The 21,356-nt window shown below is 38.5% G+C and overlaps 1 protein-coding gene across 1 annotated transcript in view; it reads left to right on the forward strand.

Moving 5' to 3' along the window:
• The first annotated feature begins 3,290 nt into the window (after positions 1-3,290).
• Positions 3,291-21,356, forward strand: part of HMGN3 (high mobility group nucleosomal binding domain 3) — a 45,067-nt gene continuing 27,001 nt past the window's right edge. The window contains 1 exon segment of the mRNA XM_058176072.1: positions 3,291-3,574. Within this exon segment, the coding sequence (XP_058032055.1) occupies positions 3,560-3,574 (15 nt within the window). The 5' untranslated portion in view covers positions 3,291-3,559.

Below are 21,356 nucleotides of genomic sequence, written 5' to 3' on the forward strand. Positions count from 1 at the left end.
TCTAGAAATCTCCAACATTGGCCATTTTGGGAACTGAACTGAAAAAACAATTTTGAATACAGCAAAGGCATTTTCCATTTTCACTGGGCTTCAAACTTTTTTTGTTACTGATTATAGCAGCTAAAATACCTGATACATCTCAAATGCAAGTGTTTATTCTGGCATAGGATGAATTCCTTGAATTATGCTGTTCCCAGCCTGCTAGAATGGTAAAGGCAGGTGTGATTTTGCATATCTAACACTACGTCTCTTTTCAGAGCAATTCTGCAGAATACTGTTTCTCCTTTTTGATTCTCAGTGGGTAGGCTTTCAAAGTTTATTTTGGATCAGATGGTACTGAAAACACACAGAATATCTTGGCAAGAATCTATTTTTTTCAAGGATGAGGATGAGAAGGGATTAAGAAAATAAAATTAGAAAAATAGGCAGGGCTGGCTAGTTCCCAAAGAAGAATCATTTAATAAAAGCCCACAAACTTCCTGTCTCTATTCAGCAATTTACACAGCTTGTGCCAAATCAGGTTCTGCTTGCAGTTTCTCAGAAAATTCAATTAATTCTACTTGGTTGGAGGGAGGGAAAATCAACAGCTGTATAAGTGTCTTCCTTTAAATAGTAATTTATACATTAGACTTTTCCACCTGTTTGTTGTTCAGGTGTGATAAACATCAACTTTCATCTTCCTCCCAAGTATGCTTATTGGTCTAAAAAAAGATTGCTTGTCTCCAGTTCCCATTAGTACCAACCAGAATGGAATTTGTAGCCCGACATGTTTGGAGGCTATTACACTGGGAATCTGTTATGTATTCTTATTATGTATTATTAGAGTGAGGTTAACTGAAGTCAAAATTTGGAGACAAACTCCAAAGAGAGATGTTACCTCAATATTATAATCTTGCCAGTTACTATAGAATTTGCATTTACCAAAAAAGAAAAAGTAATTGTTGCTTGGTTGCCTACAAAAAAAATATCTGCGAATGGTTACTTGAGATCCTGAAGTTAATGGGGTATTTTAAAACCAATATTAATAATTCCCTCTTTTCCTCAATGAGTCATGTAGCATGCTGGATTCCAAAAAATTCTAGTATATTTATAAACTGTTGGTTTTATTTGTTATTGGTTGAACTAAAAAGATATAAACAGATCTAGACCTGACAAAAGACATACAAATTTAATGGATTATTTAAATCTTGAACAAGATTATTTTGTTATTGACAGCAAAGATACCTGGGTTGACCATTGTGCTTACAACTACATGCTATCATCGGTAATAGGACAATACCTTGATTATGGGGAAAAATAGGGTTAAATCACAAGATCTTTAAAGAGGAATGAACTGAATGTCAACCGGAACAAGCAGACTTTGCAGCTTTTTATAGCATCTCCAAAACTGTTAATTGAGACTATCATTTACTGCATCCCATGAAAAAGCATTCAACTCACAAAGTTTATACAAATAAATTTGTTGCCCTTTAAGGTACCCTTGGTACCAGAAGAATCCTATGAAAAGGCAGAGGAAATATTGGCAGCTCCATTGGAAGACAGGAGGAAGTTCTATCTCCATTATTAATTTCTGTGGTGTTAACTGTTAGAGCTAGGACAGGAATATATGCAAAGATGAAACAAACCACAGCTTCCTTTTACTTTAGGCCTGCAAAATCTGTAATTTAATGAGTTAACTCATCCATCGTGATGTATTGAAAATAAACTGTATTGATTAACCTCTTACAACAATAATAAAATTATTAGCACCAGATTTATACTAAGATGTTCAAATATTTGCATATGTATATAATATAAATAAAACCAGAAACTTTAACATACAAAAGAGGAAAACTTGACTATATACATGCACACTGCAAATAAGCAGGGGAAAAGGGGGACACGAGTAAATTACTATACCTAATCATATAATAGAAGGACTATGATGGTGCCCTGCTTTGCTTCCTATTCTCCCTTGAAAAAATTAAGTGAAGTATTATTCAAGGTCTTATAGTGTTTTCTTGAATTTCTTGATAGCCATATGGAAGTTGTTTGCCGCTTCCATTTTTGTTTTAAATTCTCAGCCTAGCTTGCACATCTGGCCTGATCCTGCTTAGCTTCAGAGCGCAGATAAGTCAGGTAGATAGTTTGCTTATAAGCACCTACTTAGAAAAATCATCTAATTTGTTTATTGGGTAAATCAAGGGCTGGCTGGCTCTGATTTATTTTGCCTAATATCAATAATCTATTAGTGCCTATCCTCGCAGTATCTCAAATACATTGACAATTTATCTGCGCGGGACTGGATTAGATTTTAAAATTATGGGTTTTAAGGGGTTTTTATTATTTATACTATTTTAAATTTGGGCAATAGAATAAGTTTTTTAATTGTTGTTTTTTAATTTGTATTTATATGTATTTTAACTGCCTGTGAACCGCCCTGAGTCCTTAGGGAGATAGGGCGGTATACAAATTTGAAAAATAAATAAAAAAATAAAAAAAATAATGAAAACAGCAATTCCTCTTCGCAAAACGATACGCAAAATAATCGTTTAGGTCCCGCCGCTATACCAAACGCACCGATGGTTCCTCTTAACAGAATAACAGAGTTAGAAGGGGCCTTGGAGGTCCTCTAGTCAAACCCCTTGTTCAAGCAGGAGACCCTATTTCGGACAAACGGTGGGCCAATCTTTTTTAAGACAGAACCAAACCAATGCACGTTGAATTAGATGTCTGCAAGGAATAAATCCATCCGACCGATTTACTGAGAAACATATTTCAAAGAACACGGTACAGCTTATTCACCCCAGCAACATTTCAAACCCAATGTTTGTTTATACAACTGACATTTATACAAATATAAATTCGTACAGATCCAAATCTAAAATAACACACTCTTGGCTTTGGAAATAAATGAACAAAACAGGTTATCTTCTTAGCAAAACACGGAAGATTGCGCCATCGTAGCCTACTCGGCCCTAGGTAGTCTTCGTCCGCGGTTGTGGAAATGCAACTTTACGCAAAGCCCTCGAGGTTCGCAGCCACTCGGAGCGGAGGCACTCGGGTCTATCCGGCCACCTACCTACCCGGCGCGCCGCGGCTCTCCCGCTTCCAACCCCGGCGCGTTCCTTTGGGCAGCATCCGAGAGCTGCCCGCCGGCCAATCACGGGATCCCGCCTCGCCCCAGCGGGTCCTGCCTCTGAACCACAAGGACTTCCCCTCCTTCGGTTCTATTCCCAAATCGGGGGCGGGGAGGGGAGAAACCGAATTGGGGAGCCAATCGCAAGCGAGAGCTGCACCTCTCCATTCCCACCCACCCGCCCGCCCGCCTTTCCTGCTCGCCCATCGAAGCGGTGGGCGCTGAGCGGCGTCGCCAGGCGGAGGCCGCCCTTGCTTCAGCTGTCGCCCGGGGAGGGGTCAACCCAGCGGCAAGGCTGCCCTGCCAGCTCTGGTGATCACGGGCGGCGGGCAATTTCCCGAAGGCTGCCGTAGAGCGATCGGAGGCTGCTGGTGCGGCGACGAGCACAACCCGTGGCTGCTGCTTCGCTTGGGCTTTCAGCCGCCCGCAGGAGGGAACACCATGCCGAAGAGAAAGGTAACGCCGGAGATAGTGATGATGATGATAATAATAATAATAATAATAATAATAATAATAATAATAGATGAACACCCCCCGCCCCGGCCAGCCTTTCGCCACCCGCTGACTGCTTTCCAAGTCACGGGCTTGATTTCACTTTGGGAGGCCTCGGCGAGGTCTGTCTCTAAATCGCCCCCCTCCCCGCCTTAACCGCCTGTTGCAGCAATAGGGCGCCAGGTTCTCGCGTTTTAGCAATTCAACGCGGCCACATTTCCATTCGTACTCTATGCGGTTGCAGCGGTGCGCACGGCTTCTGGGCGCGCGCGGAGAAGACCCGTCACTCGGGTCGGTGTCAGTCTCCGCAGGGCCTTTTACTCGTTCCCAAGAACGTCAAGCGCGCTTGGCTCACCCCTTTGCCACCCCCACCCCCCGCTTTACACACCACACACATATACACCACACACACCCAGGGCAGGGCAGAAACTGCTCGCCCTTCTTACGCCCCGAAGGAGAAACGAAGGGTTTGCCAACACCGCCCCCCCCCAAAAAAAACCCCCACAACAACAACTCCCCGCGAGAAGCTCTGAGTGAAGTGCGCGGCTGGGGGAGTGTGTGTGTGTGTGTTGTATGCTTGCGCGCGTATTTACGAAAGGAAAGCTCCGAGAGTTCTCTCTCCGCCCCCCCCTTGAGGTGGGGTGGGGGGAAGGAACTCTTAGCTCGGGCTCGCGCGCGCCTCTCTCGAGCCTCCCTGGGGACTGTGTGTGTGTGTTTGTGTGTGTGTTGGGGGGGGGCTGCTAAGGTAACCTGAGAGCGCGAGGGGGCGGAAAGTAAAGGCAGAGGAGAGCCATATTTAACTACCCCGCTCCCTGCTTTCCGTGTGGCAGACCCATCTTTGCCAACTCTCCGGGTCTCTCGGGACCGGCGGCTGATTAGGTTGGGCCTTCGACCGTCTCAGCTGAGGCGGCGGTGACGGCGGAATCTCATGCCAAGGCAGCGGGAAAGAGTTTCTAAAGAGGCCCGAGGAAGGCTTTGGGGAGGAGCTTTGCACCTTTTGAGAAGCAAAGGAGCCGCTGCAACGGTTACTCGAGAGAGAGAGAGAGAGAGAGAGAGAGAGTTGCATGAAGCCGAGGCGTCTCTCTTCCTCTTCGCCGTTTCCTTTTGCCTTTTATTTCCTCTGCGGAACGGCTGCTGGATTTTTTCCAGCGACTTCTGCACTCTTGTCTCTCCTCCCGGCTCCGAAGATAGGGATTTCTACTCTCTTGGTCACATTTGACTGGGATAAAAATGCCCTTTTTTCCCTCTGGCTCTGGGTGTGTAAATTGAGAGGCAATCTGGATGTAAGTTCCAACTAGCACCCGAAGATGGAAGTCGTCCGAGATTATTCAACCTCGTTTTAGATTCTGAAAAGAATTAAGAGGTGTTTTGTGCTGGGTTAAATGACTCCCTCAAATGTGCTGGGGAGCAATTGGGAATGTGGGGTGAAGTGTACAAGATCGTAATTTAAGTCCACTGGGATCGATCACTCCTGCGAAGTCCAACCTACCCTATGGAGTTTTTGTTGCCAGAAAAAAAAAAACGGAGGAGGAAATTGTGTGTATGCTAGCAGAGTTCCTGGAGAAAAGGCAGGATATGCATCTAAAAAACCAGGGACTGTAATTGAAGATGTGGTTTATTCAGTTCAAATTTAGACGTGCATCGATAATTCCTTGTGCTGCAACTGAGATGATAAATTCCTAAGGGTAAGGATTAGATGGGTTTGTAATCAGGGATATAAAACTTAGTGTCTTCCAAAGCTTTGGGATTTTAATTCCCAATAGTCCCAGCCAACATGGCCAAAAACAAGGCTTTGTGGGAGTCATCCTCCAAACCTTATGCAAGACCTTTATGTGTTTAGCTGTTCTTGGTGTCCTCTGTGAAATATACTGTAGTGCGTGTACTGATGGTTCTGTAGAACACTAAGAAAAAAGTAAGAAACAAAATTGCACCACAACTGACTATAATGGAAAGAGGCTGCCTTTGTTTTGCCTCTTCAGAGAGAGAATAGAAATAAATTTGTACAGCTACTTAATTATGGATTTTTAGGCCTTTTAAGAAGCTGAGCTGTTTAAAAATACCTAACTTTTGTACTACTAATCATTTTATCTACATAATGCTTTTCCTTTAGATTTATATTTATATATTCTCTACAGTAATTAATATAACACAAAAATGTTGTCAGGCTAATGTCACTGAAGAAACAGCAAAAGTATTTCATTTCTGCATGATTCTTAACGGAAATATATTCATGTGCCATACTGGGAATAAAAGTGAAATAAGTGTCATTTTGACTAGCAATCCAGTATTTTAAGCTTCCTTTAAATAAATACTACTTTTAAAAATTTTAAGGTGTTTATTGGACTTTAAACAGTTGCAGAAGGAATTTTATCTTTTGTCTGAAAATAATGTAGACAGTTACCACATGTTCCTTCATAATTACTATTGCTTTTCCCTCTGGGGAATGAGTTACAATTTTGATTTATTACTGGTTGAAAGTTTGTGTTAGTTGAAATATTTAAATATTTTAAGGCCTACAACTATGTAACACATCAGTCTGACTAGGTGGTTCAATGACTAAGACATTGAGCCTGTCGATCAGAAAGGTAGGCAGTTCAGCGATTTGAATCCCTAGCATAGGTCTGCATGAGCAGGGGGTTGGAGTAGATGACCTCCAAGGTCCCTTCCAACTCTGTTACTGTTAGGTATCTCTTCAAAATTAAATGGAGACTTACTTTTGGATAGATCTGAGTAAAGATTTGGCTTTCATTAAGATATAATCTTATACTAAACTGTACACATTTACCAGAGAGTTACTTGCATTGGATTTAGTGCATTTTTTTTGTATTATCATTCTTGTCTTAGATTTATTTTTATCCCTGATAACCTTGTTTGCTGGTCTCCTGTGCCAGAATCTCATTCATTCTGCATATGTGTATAATGCCTCAGATATCATAGATGAGATATCATACCATAGAAAACTAGGGACAGGTCACTGTTAGAACACATTGGATATGAATAGCTCAAGGATTGATGGATGGCTTTATTGCATTAGAATTCTTAGAAGAAATCTTGATTCATTATATTCTGAATTAACATTTAGATTTGGCAAATACCCTGATTATCTCTTCCTCCTGGAAGAGCGGGAAGGGGGATGGCAACCTTATTGATACTCTTTGATTTCTCATTTGTGTTGAACTCATTAATCATCAAAAAACTGATGTACCATACTTGAAGAAGCTAGGGCCTAAATATACCACTTTATGATGGTGGCGATATTGGAAGAGATAACTGAGAGACACATACTTGACTCCTTGGAATTTTTGCAAAATTTCACCTTGTTTCATGTGTCTCTATGTAAGTTAAGCCACTGGACAGAGTCAGACATTAGCTTGAGGCTAATTTTCTAGAGGGTATTGATGATACTAAAATGTATTTCTTACTGGATGTTTTGAGAACTTGTGCAGATTTCCAAATTATAACGGACAGGGTATGGAAAAATAAATTTAAACTGAACTTTGACATGATTGATTTACTTCTGATTCTGGAAATTGGATTTCAGGATCCAAGGGAGATGGGTGGTTAAGAAATATGAGGGAGGAAGGAAGGGAGAGAAGGAGAAAGAAAGAAGTTCAGTATCAATATTCTTTCTATTCTATTTCTAAGTTCAACTCCATAGAACTTCAGAGGAAAGAACATTGCAGCTTGAGTCTGATCTTTGTTGGTATAAACAACCACAGAATATGCACAGCTTTTTCAAGGCCTTCATGCTGTATCAAGAGCTAGTCTGCAACTTACTTCCTGATTGGTGGTTCCTTTACTGTTGATAGTTTATCCTAAAAGGCAGAGGCTATCCACCACTTCAATGTCAATTGCACAGCGGTTGCTGAACATATCTATTGTCTTTATTTGTCCTCTTTATATTTAATCTTAGTCCCATTTTTTTCTCTTTGCTCCTTGACTTTCATTACCAAAGCTTGTAGATTGTTTGTATTTTCAGCTATAATTAGCATAAGGCAGGTTGTTGATGTTTCTTCCTCTAATTTTAAAATCACATTTATCTTTTTCCAATGTGTTTGTGTGTGTGTGTGTGTATTCTAAATATGCAAGGCTATATCACTTTTTTGTTAACCTGGAACCAATCTGTTTTATCTGTATTGTGGCTTCCACACCTGTATGGGGTTTTGTCTGAGGACCATGCATTGCTGTGAGATTCCTGTTTTTTTGGAAATACGCTGTTCCGATATTGTCAATACACTTACATTCTTTGGCTTTCTCAATTATCCAGAATGCATTTTCCTTCCCATGTAGGAATGCTAATGTACATTGGATGATATGCTGTTTTGCTAGAAGTGTCGTAACATGTACATTTTGTTAATAGAATAGAATAGAATAGAATTTTTTTATTGGCCAAGTGTGATTGGACACACAAGGAATTTGTCTTGGTGCATATGCTCTCAGTGTACATAAAAGAAAAGATACGTTCATCAAGGTACAACATTTACAACACAATTGATGATCAATATATCAATATAAATCATAAGGATTGCCAGCAACAAGTTATAGTCATACAGTCATAAGTGGAAAGAGATTGGTGATGGGAACTATGAAACGATTAATAGTAGTGCAGATTCAGTAAATAGTCTGACAGTGTTGAGGGAATTATTTGTTTAGCAGAGTGATGGCCTTCGGGAAAAAACTGTTCTTGTGTCTAGTTGTTCTGGTGTGCAGTGCTCTATAGCGTCGTTTTGAGGGTAGGAGTTGAAACAGTTTATGTCCAGGATGCGAGGGATCTGCAAATATTTTCACGGCCCTCTTCTTGATTCGTGCAGTATACAGGTCCTCAATGGAAGGCAAGTTGGTAGCAATTATTTTTTCTGCAGTTCTAATTATCCTCTGAAGTCTGTGTTTTTCTTGTTGGGTTGCAGAACCGAACCAGACAGTTATAGAGGTGCAAATGACAGACTCAATAATGCCTCTGTAGAATTGGATCAGCAGCTCCTTGGGCAGTTTGAGCTTACTGAGTTGGCGCAGAAAGAACATTCTTTGTTGTCCTTTTTGGATGATGTTTTTGATGTTAGCTGTCCATTTGAGATCTTTAAGCAATAGCACTTAGTCTTATATACCGCTTCACAGTGCTTTATAGCCTTCTCTAAGCGATTTACAGAGTCAGCATATTGCCCCCAACAGCTGGGTTCTCATTTTACTGATCTCGGAAGGATGGAAGGCTGAGTCAACCTTGAGCCATTCAGACTTGGACTCCTGGAGTGAGCAGTGAACTAGGCATTTTGTTAAGTCTCCTTCTTTAATAGTTTGTTGGTATGTAGATTGATCTTTCCCAGTCTGTTGGCCAGTGTGTATTACCTAGATTTGAAGGCATAGTTTGGTGAGAATTTTTATTTACTTCTGTTGCTTGCCATGTTTCTATACATTTTTATAGCCTTCTGACTTGGCAGAGCCTGGAATGCTGATCTAACTTCGTCAGTACAATATTCTTGTAAGTAAAACTATTTTCTAAAATATTTTCATTGTTGACATCTTCAAAGAACGTCCGTATATTCCTTCCACTGTTCTATCTTCTTTGAATCAGTTACTGTCCCTCTGATGATGTCCTTTAGCATACCCGTTCAAGGTTGGAATTTCTTTCTGATTTTAGAGATATTTTAGAAAGACTGCTTGTTTTTCTGTCTCTTCCCATCGTCAATGTCTTTACAGATGTTGTAATATTGCTTCTTGTTTCTTCTGACAGCTTTCTGAAATGCTTGATTAAGTTCCTTCGTACATTTTTGTCTTTAGTTTTACTTCTTTTCTTGGCAATTTTTATTCCAGAATGACAAGAGCCATCTCATAGAAATTGGATCTATAAATATGTAAATTAATTAATACTGGAAGGAGAACAGTGTCAATTAAAAGAGATGTAATTATAAATAGTGAAGTCTATGATGTTAAATTATGATCTTGGGCAACATGTACAAAGTTTATGTCCTGCGGCATTTCTAGCTTTCTACATGAACTTTTTCTTAATTCTAGGCAGAAGGCCTGTGATTCTTAGAGGCTAAATAATATTGGCAGAGCTATAGAAGGCAAAATATAGGAGATTAGTTTCAGAAGTGCAGAGACCGTATATATCACAGATATCTAGGATAATACCATCTCCACCTGAGAAATGCTTTGTTTTTTTATAGTGTCTCCTTGTCAAAGATTTCTCTGCATGCAAATTATGTAAGAATATCTTAGCCTAGCATTCATACTGTAATATTAACTTTGAATATTCAAGATAAAGTTCCAAACAGATTTTGCATTTTAGGAATATTATTAGATGCTGGATTATATCTCTTCTCTGCTTTACTTACTAGGCCCAAAGGCAAAGGTCAAATGCTTAAAGTTATATCTTTATTTTTTCAGATATCTGTCAGCAAGTATCTTGCCTTCTCCTGAATCCATTTTATCTACATGTATATTTGTGTATCTAAATCTCTCAAGGATTATAAATCCTAGAAAATCAAGGGAATGTCCAGATAAGGCTCTGCATTGCACATATTCATTGTTCAAATATAGAGGGTGAGATGAAGTTTGAGATAGTATTGAGTTAGTATTGTCAGAAGAAAATCAAGTCCTTCCTTCAGTCATTCTTCCTTTTCTAATTCAAAATCACAAATTGAAATAGGATTTAGAAAAAGACCAAAGTGCAATAGAAAATACCAGTGTAATAGGGTGAACATTCCTCCCTGTCGGATCCCAAACAGATTTCTTTGATTCTAACCTGAGATCTCTTTTATCAAATTAAAAAAGGCCCCTTTCCCACGAAGATACTTTCAGTCATCAAATACTAAATCACAGCCCAGCAGCGTTTTTGACTGCATAGGTGCTCCTTCTCATAATGCCAGCTAAGTGCATTTCCTTAGAATTCATAGCGGCTGTTTGTACATTTTTGAGGAATAAAGACAAGATTTTTCTATATAAGGTAGTTCTTGACTTACATCCATTAGTTTAGCAACCATTCAGTTATAATGATACTAAAAAATTGACAACTGGTCCTTCCACTTTCGGCCATCATAGCATCGCCATGGTCATGTGACCAAAATCCAGGTGCTTAGCATGTATTTACGACAGTTGCAGCATCCCAGAGTCATGTGATCACTATTTGCAACCTTCCCAGCTGGCTTTCAACAAGCAAAGTCAATAGACGAAGCCAAATTCGCTTAACAACCGCATGATTCACTTATCATTTGCCTTGCTTAGCAATGAAGATTCTGGTCCCAATTGTGGTAGTAAGTTTAGGATTACCTGTAAAGGGCTTTTATGAGAGAGTTAAACTGTGGCTGCCCACAATCGCTGATTTTTATGTATTGTGCTCTTGAAACAAACTTCACTGATTCAAGCAACTGCTTGCATTCTTTATTTTCAACTCAGAAATCAACCTGGTAAGATTACTTTCTAACAGTACTGTATGGTGTTTTTTTTCTGTCCCCCATCCCCTAAGTTTTTTTATTTTTTTTATTTTGTCACAACAGTATATACAGTCATCAACATAAACAATAATCAAACACGAGAGAAAAAGTATATATAAGTAAAAGTATAAATAAAAGTATGCATATAATACTATAATGAAGAGAACAATAGGACAGAAACGGTAGGCACTTTTGTGCTCTTATGCACGCTCCTTATAGTCCTCTTAGGAATGGGGTGAGGTCAATAGTAGACAGCTTTTGGTTGAAGATTTTGGGGTTTTGAGTAGAGACTATAGAGTCAGGTAGTGAGTTCCAAGCGTTAACAACTTTGTTACAAAAGTCATATTTTCTGCAATCAAGTTTGAAGCGGTTGACATTAAGTTTAAATCTATTGTTTGCTCTTGTATTGTTGCGATTGAAGCTGAAGTAGTCTTTTACAGGAAGGATATTACAATAGATGATTCTGTGTGTTAAACACAGATCATGTCGGAGACGGCAGAGTTCTAAGAGTTCTGGCGGATCAGGCGAACCTGATAAAAAGCTCCCCTGGCAACGGCTGTCAAGTGTTATTCCAAAGACAGCCATGCATCCAGGAGAACGCCTAAGCTGCGAACCAACTCCCTGGGGGCCAGTGACTCGCCCCCCACAGTCAGCGACGGAACTAACTGACTGTACCGGGACGCCGGCATCCACAGCCACTCTGTCTTGGATGGGTTGAGTCGAAGTCTGTTCGTCCCCATCCAGACCCGAACGGCTTCAAGGAACCGGGACATCACATCGACGGCTTCGTTGGGGTGATCTGGGGTGGAAATGTACAGCTGAGTGTCATCAGCGTACAGCTGGCAACTCACCCCAAAACCACGGATGATCTCCCCCAACGGCTTCATATAGATGTTGAACAGGAGGGGCGAGAGAACTGACCCCTGTGGCACCCCACACGTGAGGTGCCTCGCGGTCGATCTCTTTCCCCCCGCCAACACTGTCTGCAGGCGGTCGGAGAGATAGGAGGAGAACCACCGAAAAATGGTGCCCCCCACTCCCAGGCCCCCCAACCGCTGCAGCAAGATACCATGGTCGTTGGTATCAAAAGCCGCTGACAGATCAAGTAGGATCAGGATAGAGGAACAACCCCTATCCCGGGCCCTCCAAAGATCATCAACCAACGCTACCAAAGCCGTCTCCGTGCTGTACCCAGGCCGGAAGCCGGGCTGGCACGGGTCCAGATAAACAGTTTCATCCAAGTATTGAGGGAGCTGATGTGCCACCACACTCTCAACAACCTTCGCCACAAAACGAAGGTTGGAGACCAGACGGTAGTTCAATAAAATAGCTGGCTCCAGGGAAGGCTTCTTGAGGAGGGGTCTCACCACCGCCTCTTTCAAGGCTGGGGGGAAGACACCCTCCTTCAAAGAAGCGTTAACAATTCCCTGAAGCCAGCCTCGTGTAACCTCCTGTGTGGCCAGTACCAACCAGTTTGACGTTGTTGGCGAAGATAACACAATAACACAAAAATAAGTTGGTGATTATATATAATTATAATGCCTGAAAAACACTCTCTCTGTGAATGAATACATATGCAGACAATATACATACATAAGACAATCTAAACCAGACGTTTTCCGTTCTAATGGAATCTGAGTTTATATTTAAATATGAGTAATCACCAGTGGACTAGAAAAGGCAGTGCAAAGCATTTGTGCAAAGAAGGAGCTATTTATTACAAAAGTGAAATAAACTTCCAGTCAAACTTCCACATATATGCTTAGTGGTTGTAAGGTAAAGGTTCCCCTTGTACATATGTGCTACTTGTTTCAGACTCTAGGAGGCGGTACTCATCTCCGTTTCAAAGTCTAAGAGTCAGCCCTGTCCAAAGATGTCTCCTTGGTCATGTGGCCGGCATGACTAAAAGCCAAAGGCGCACGGAATCCTGTTAATTTCCCACCAAAAGTGGTCCCTATTTTTCTACTTGCATTTTTTACATGCTTTCAAACTGCTAGGTTGGCAGAAGCTGGGACAAGCAATGGGAGCTCACCCTGTTACGCGGCACTAGGGATTCGAACTGCTGGACTGCCAACCTTTTGATTGACAAGCTCAGCGTCTTAGCCACTGAGCCACCGTGTCCCTATAGTTGTTGTACTGCCATGTAATAAAGCATATAAAATAACATATTGAATGAGCATTTAAGTGTGATAATTTATGCCCCAGGATCTTGTATTTGTTTTTTACGTTTTAAATTCTTGCAGAACATAATGAAACTGAAGCAACCATTAACTAAGAGATTAGCCCTACAATTGATCTTTGTATGACTATTGTTTTTTCATCAGCCATTCAGAAAAAAGGAATTTTACTATGTGACAAATGGTTGTGTGTACATTAAAGAAATAATAATTTTTTAACTTTACCTCTTAACATATTTGCTAATGGAAAACAGTATAGTTTAATCGTAAACTCTCTATCTTTGTCATTTGTTAAACAACACAACAACAACCCCTGGATTGTTTTACTTGCTTAGTTAATAAACTCAAGGTTTTTTTTAATCCCAAAATCTGGCTAGTATATTAAGACAAATCATGAATTTGCTAATTAAATCTGAATTTTGGTGACTTCGTCTTCCTCATCAGTTGAGAAAAGGAGACAAGAAATAATCACTCTATGCTAAATTGTGGTTTCGGGTTACAAATGGAGATTGTTATTCACAAAATTTTAAAAAAACAAAATTCTGCTTTTCTTTGGATAAAACTGGTTTCAGATGTGATTCTTTAAATTCTGCTCTACCAATCTTCTAACTAGTAACAATGCTATTTGAGAGGGTTTTTTTTAAAATCCACAGGTTTTTGTAGGAAAACTAACAACTTTCCTATTTTATATTTAAATAGGAAAGCAAGGGTTTCACAAATAAAACATGCAAATGTTCTTGTTTTTACAGTTCTTACTCTGGAGATTAGGCCTTGAATTTAAACCATATTTAGTGTTTAAGGGTGAGCAGAGCCAATTGTGCTGCAAGGCAGGGAATGCCTTGCATACTAGAGAAAGTCTTCATTGCAAACTTCATGGCCACTCTGCCTTCTGATGGTTTTGCTGTTAACAATTATGTGTCCTACTTTGGATTTCTGTTAATAGAAAGTCAAGGTGTCAGGTGTCATCTTCAGTACAATCATATTTCATAACGCTTCTCTAACCATTCTTGGACAGAAGCAAGTCTTACATTAGATGTAGTCCCAAGAAGAATATGTGTAGAATATTACAACTTTAGGCTGTTAAGTTCTCATTAACAATTGTAAATGGTTTAGTATGATTGGATATTGATTGGTGTGTAATAAAAGTGTTGGCTCTGGAAGTAATACAGAAAACATTTCATGTAATGCCTTTTAGTGTGGCTACTGAAGAAGCATGTGACATTCAAAATAGCTTCCAAGCAAAATGTTTGGCTGAATCTTAAGGTTTTTGCAATGTCCGTATATGTGGCTTAAATCTCCCTGCATAAAATAAGTGAAATTCATTTTGATTTATTGAAAGGATCTGATGTAATTCATTTAGCATACTACTTATATACTTTTGTTTAGATTTACATATCTACCTGTCTCAAGTTGAAATATTAATCCTGAATCCATGAGTGTGCCCTTAAATTGAAAGCAAATGCTTTCCACAGAATCTCATGAACAAAATAACTATTCCCTATTTCTTACTTCAGTTAGTTACTGAAGTTGCAAGATGATCATGAAAGGAACAGAGCAAACGTGTATTTCATACCAAATACCCAATGACAGGCAAACTGGGAGAAGAGAAAGTGCCATGAAATCCCTAATAATTTCAAGTTGGGAGGAAAAGGATAATTTATGGAGAAATCTGATACCAATTCAGGAGTAGGTAACATGGTTTTTGGGAAAATTCAGGGAAAGTATTTAATCGTGAATGTTTGTAAGCAGAAATCTTTCACTCCTAGATGAAGTAAGGAAAGGTTGCTATAAAAAAAAACAACACTTCTAAATGATAGCATTTTTTCCCCTCATAAATGATATCATGAGACATTCAAAAGTTCTGTCATATGTTTTATTTAATGGTGAAATCCAAGAATTAGAATTTGTTGAATTTTCCAAGGGACCTCAATTTCAATAACTGAATTTAGAATGGATACAATTGAAATATAGAAAAACAGCCTTGCTGGATTAAATTATTCCATCAAACTATTGTTCTGTTTCTTTGCTGGATGCTTCCAGTAAACCAACAGGAAAAATATGGAGGCAATAACTATTTCTATTGTTGGATTATATTTCTACAATTCTATACATCACATTGTCAGAATTATTATTCATGGAGCACAATTGTTGCTCTTCTTGTGCTAGGAATTAAATATTTCCAGAAAAATTAGAGAATGGTAGCATTATGTGTTATATTTTCTCTTCCACTGTATTTATCTTTTTATTATAAAAATACTGATATTTGCTAGACATGAGAATGAACATCAAGTTAATACAGCATGAAGAAGCAAAGGCATATCAGATAGTAGCCAACCCTGGTCTCCATCTTTTCCGCTGTTCTATTTGATCAGAATACACAGTTCCCCCAAACAATAAATCCCTTTTCCTCTAATTAGTGTGTTCTCTGAAATAAATGAAAATAAAGCAAATGCACTGAGAAGGGAGGAGGAGTATAAAATAAAAAGCTGGTACTGTAATTTGTTATTGCTGACATTTGTATGCTGCTGAGTCTTGTGACTCTGGGTGGCTTACAATATATGAAAACAACAATGTACAGAAAATACAACAGAAAAAAATATAAAACAGTTAATACTGATCTACTTAATGCTATTTTAGTTGATAAGCACCTTCCCATGTTTCTTTTGCATCTACTGGTATTTTCTGTTTATTCCTCTTCTAATTTTTCTGCTTTTCTTCTTTCTGTTCTTCAAATCAAACTTAATCATCATCTGTTCATCTCTTAACATGACATAGTTCCTCAGAAACTCTTCTGTTGACAGTCAGAAACCTTTCTGTTGACCATCAGAAACCTTTCTGGTGACCGTGGTAGAAAAGGAACCCTTTATGGGAGCTGAATGACAGTAGCTCACTGAGCTGTTTGATCTTCTGTTTGCCCTCAAAGGTAAAATGGTTCTTTAGATAGCACAGCAAGCTGTATTTTAAAAAAGGGATTTTCAATTTCTTTGCACACAAGGGGAATGTTAGCAGAGGTTGCCTGCTATCAGAAATGTAAAGGTGTCCATTTTATTTGAAAAACTTTGGATCTAGTTTTAACTTCCATTAACGGAAATACAATATTTTTTTTCTACACTACAGCTTCATAGACTACCTTCTGTACTATTCTGGAGGCTCCCCAAATCTTGGGGGGCGGGGGATTTGGGGAGCTTTACAGGGAAAAAGAATGATCTTTCTCAAAGAGTCAAAGTCTTATGATTGCTGTATTGTATTGTATTGTATTGTATTGTATTGTATTATTCTTTCACAAAAAAACAAACAAACCACCATTTCATATAACTGACAGAATTTGCTTCAGAAATATTTGAGTGGATCCAAAGACCATGAACAAATTTTTTAAATAACAATTTTATTAAAAGTTTTGATTCTAATAATAAAACATAATACAGACTAAAAAAGAAAAAATGGAGGGAAAACCATTAAAAAGCATCTTCATCCACAAGTATAAACAATTTCACTATCTTTTTACCTGTCCATAATCAACAAATATAAAACTCTTCATCCCATAACTCCTAACTATAGGCAAATCCAGTGAGTAATGTATTCTCCAATCCAGGTTCTCCAATCCAATTCAGCAAAAAATCCAAACAGCCGTAAAATGATAACATTAATTAATATATATAAAACTCAACATTCCAGATCACAGCTCTTAAAAGTGAACAAATCCATACTTAAAAGGCATGAGATATCTTAGGATAACTCAATATTCTAGTGTAAACAAAAGATTAAAGTATAACGACAGAATGGGGAGGATTTATCTTTTAAAGAAAACAAGCTCACAGATATCCCTTCCTTTAAGTAAAAAGACAACTACATACAAAGCCAATTTAAATGCTATCAGTTCACAATACTTAAAATAACTGCAGGGAGAAAAGCGTAAACATTATGGTAACGAATGAAACCCACTGTACATCATATTCCTATTCCAGATGTCAGCAAATCCAAAGAGAACCATCCCAAATAACATGTTCCATTCAAATAAACATTCCATCTCTCACTATGAGCAAATCAAAATTTAAGAGGCATAAAAAAATCCTAGTATCCTAATATAAATAAAAGAGCAAAATTTTAACATGACAGAGCATCATTTCTCCTTTAAAGAAAATGTGCTCACAAAATTCCGTGTTTTAAGTGGAAAGACACTTAAGTACAAAACCTGTTTAAACACTATCACGTTAGAATACATAAACTGTAGGGGGGGAAATTTGAACAGCATGAAAACTGTATGTAAATCTAATATTGTACATTTTTCCAGTCCATGTCTCCAAAATCCAAAAAGAGTCACCCAAAATAACATTTTAATCTTGATCAAATAAACTGACTTTGTGTCCTTCTTTTTACGAAAAACTTGATATTTAATCCATTCAGTTGATTGTTTCTTTAAAACTTTAAATAGCTTCTTTTGCAAATCTAGCAAAAATTTATTCCAATTGCTCTCTGGGATTGTAATTTTATTTCCTTTTTAATTTTTAATACCTCATCCAGGTTTTTTTTGTCTCATATTCCCAAGAAGCTGATCTTAGTATGCCATTCATTCCTAGAAATCTCCCAACATGCATTTGAAGTGTCTTTATATGTTCTTGAAGATTTCTGTGGCATCGTGTACTGATACATTATTTTATAAAAAATTCTCTTTGAGATCCTAACAATTTGATAGTAGCACTATTCCATAAAATAATATACAAATAGTAACAAAAGGCACATTATAAGATGAAACAAAAGTTCATATAAGAAATTGCAGTATTCTTGTAATAATTTACATTACGAACCACCAGGCAATATTTATTCAGAGACAGAACATAGTTTTGTATTTAGTTTCCCCAACCTGGACAGGTATCCTGTATTAAGTCAGGAAAGGCCTTTCTATCTATTTAAAAGGCTTGAAATTCATAGAAAGGAGTCCCTGCATTAAATTAAATTACGTTTATTTGTATGCACATTTGTTTGATAGAATAATAATTCATTCTTTGTGTGATCGATTAACAATTTGTTTAATTGTGTTGCAGTACTGATTTAATGGCCACAGGATTGGAAAAGGTCAGTTTACATTCTAATTCCAAAGAAAGGCAATGCCAAAGAATGTTCAAACGATTGCACCGTTGAACTCATTTCACATGCTAATAAGGTTATGCTTAAAATCCCACAAGCTAGGCTCTAGGAGTATGTGGATCGAGAACTACCAGAAGTACAGGCAGGATTTCGAAGAGGCAGAGGAACTAGAGATCAAATTGCCAACATACGCTGGATCATGGAGAAAGTTAGGGAGTTCCAGAAAAACATCTACTTCTGCTTCATTGATTATGCTAAAGCCTTTGATTGTGTGGATCACAACAAATTGTGGCAAGTTCTTAAAGAGATGGGCGTACCAGACCATCTCATTTGTCTCTTGAGAAACCTATATGTGGGTCAAGAAGCAATCGTGAGAACTGGACACGGAACCACTGATTGGTTCAAAATTGGGAAAGGAGTCCGGCAAAGCTGTATACTATCACCCTGCCTATTTAACTCATTCGCAGAGCACATGATGATAAAGGCAGGGCTGGATGAATCAAAAGTTGGAATTAAGATTGCTGGAAGAAATATCAACAACCTCAGATATGCAGATGATACCACTCTAATGGCAGAAAGCGAAGAGGAACTAAAGAGTCTCTTGATGCGGGTGAAGGAGGAGAGTGCAAAAGTTGGCTTGAAACTCAACATCAAGAAAACTAAGATCATCCATCCCTCTCAATTCCTCACAGATAGATGGGGAAGAAATGGAGGTAGTGACAGATTTTATTTTCCTGGGCTCCAAGATCATCGCAGATGGGGACTGCAGCCAAGAAATTAAAAGACGCTTGCTCCTGGGGAGGAAAGCTATGGCAAATCTAGACAGCATACTAAAAAGCAGAGACATCACCCTGCCAACAAAAGTGCGTATAGTCAAGGCTATGGTTTTCCCAGTTGCAATGTATGGCTGTGAAGGTTGGACCATAAGAAAGGCTGAGTACCAAAGAATTGAGGCCTTTGAATTCTGGTGCTGGAGAAGACTCCTGCGAGTCCCTTGGACTGCAAGGCGAACAAACAAGTCAATTGTAGAGGAGATCAACCCTGACTGCTCTTTAGAAGGCCAGATCCTGAAGATGAAACTGAAATACTTTGGCCACCTAGTGAGAAGGAAGGACTCACTGGAGAAGAGCCTAATGCTGGGAAAGATTGAGGGCAAAAGAAGAATGGGACGACAGAGAACGAGGTGGCTGGATGGAGTCACTGAAGCAGTAGGCATGAGCTTAAATGGACTCCAGAGGATGGTAGAGGATAGGAAGGCCTGGAGGAACGTTGTCCATGAGGTTGTGATGGGTTGGACACGATTTCGCAACTAACAACAACAACTGATTTAATGGGTTGCAACCTTAATTGAAACATATTACTTTCCTGAAGCAATCTACATTAGTAACATCAATGCATTTTTTAAAAATAAAAGTCTTATTTTGGTCATCATTTAGAATTTATTTCCTTAAGCTTTTACTTCCAGTTCTATTGGATTGGAATTTGTATAATGCCCAAGACAAGAATAAAAAAATCATATAGCAGCAATCACTCTGACTGATGATTAAGTATAATTAAAAGCTACCACTAGAGTGTTGCCCTCATTCCAACAGTCTACCTAATTTGCCATGTACAGTACTTTTCTCTGTCTTGATTCTTTCACATTATGTCGGAACTGCAGGTCTCAAAATTTCCAGCTAATGTGTGGTTAGAAGAAAATTTTAACAGTTGCAGTTGCAACCATATTTTGAGATTGTCAGGTCATATAGAGCTGTTCTCGAGCCTAAGAATAGGCTTGGAACGAATTTGGACCTTGTTGTCTCTGGATATTAAGTAGAAATCATGACTGTTGCTGTTCAGAGATTAGTCCTAAGGGCATACATTTTTTGGAGGTGTGTGTGAAATAGTTTAGATTTGATTTGCAAAAAAAAAAAAAAGGTTGGGGGGATGCAATAGCATAAATATAACTTATCTATAACCCTATACTCTTCGCTTTTCCTCAGATTGTATTGTAGTTGCAATGAAATGGTTTGATGAAGCAGTCCTGAAGCTTGAAATCCGGCCACAGTTTTGCAAATCTTCAGTTCACCCCAGACCATTGCTTTAATTATTCTGATATTTCTTGGCATAGAGATTAGGGCTGTGAAGCAGTGCCCTTTCCTGGTAAAAGATACATTTGGTTAAGGAATGGCAGACAATGATAGCCACATTCCTATCCCTGTATGCCTTGAAGCATTTTTCTGCTTTTAATATAAAGCACTGCTCAGAAATAATATCATCCTTCCTGGTCTTGTCTAAGGTTGTCATTGCTTTCCTTCCTAGAGTTAATCTTTTCTTTGTTTCTCCTGCAAACAATCCATCTTTACTTGTGAACCCAAGAAAACAATGAAAAATTAATTTATTCTCTGTTAGCTGTGAATTAATTATACATACAGGCATTATTTTTAAATTCTTAATATTTAATATCAACCCAGACTGTAGTGCTTGTTTAATTTCATTTCAAGAAAGTCTTATTGTATGATGTTGACATTGCCGTCTTTGAAAATAAAAAACATCATTCAGCATTTATTTTTAGAGCATAAATGCATTTGTATTTTTTTTTTTGCTTTATAGTTTGTTATATATTTAGTAATAACCTTATTCAGCATTGGAAAAATAACACAGCGTACAAAGTTAGCATAAAGAAGTAAGCCGTGACCATTGGTTGTGCATTGCCTCTTGTAGGCCACGACAGCTGGAGAGCTACTTGTCCTAGTCTCTGTGTTCTTCAGGCTTTTAACTTGGTTTTCTTAACAACAAAATAAAATAAAACAAAAGAATGCCCCAAGTTAAGCCACTGCAATACACCCTATGGATTTTTGGAACACAATTGGAAAAAGTTCATAATGATTAGTTCAAATTTTCTTTAATTGTTTACTATTATACATAGAGAAAGAGTAATTTTTAAAAGTTAGGGAACTGATGCAAGATGATTACTGCTAAGTAACAGAAGGTCCATGGAGAGATTCAGGATGGACAGAAAGACTTTCTCATGCCACACACACTTAAATTGGAATTCATTGCTACCAGTTATGC

Source organism: Ahaetulla prasina, chromosome 1, assembly GCF_028640845.1.
Source record: "Ahaetulla prasina isolate Xishuangbanna chromosome 1, ASM2864084v1, whole genome shotgun sequence".
NCBI lineage: Eukaryota > Metazoa > Chordata > Lepidosauria > Squamata > Colubridae > Ahaetulla > Ahaetulla prasina.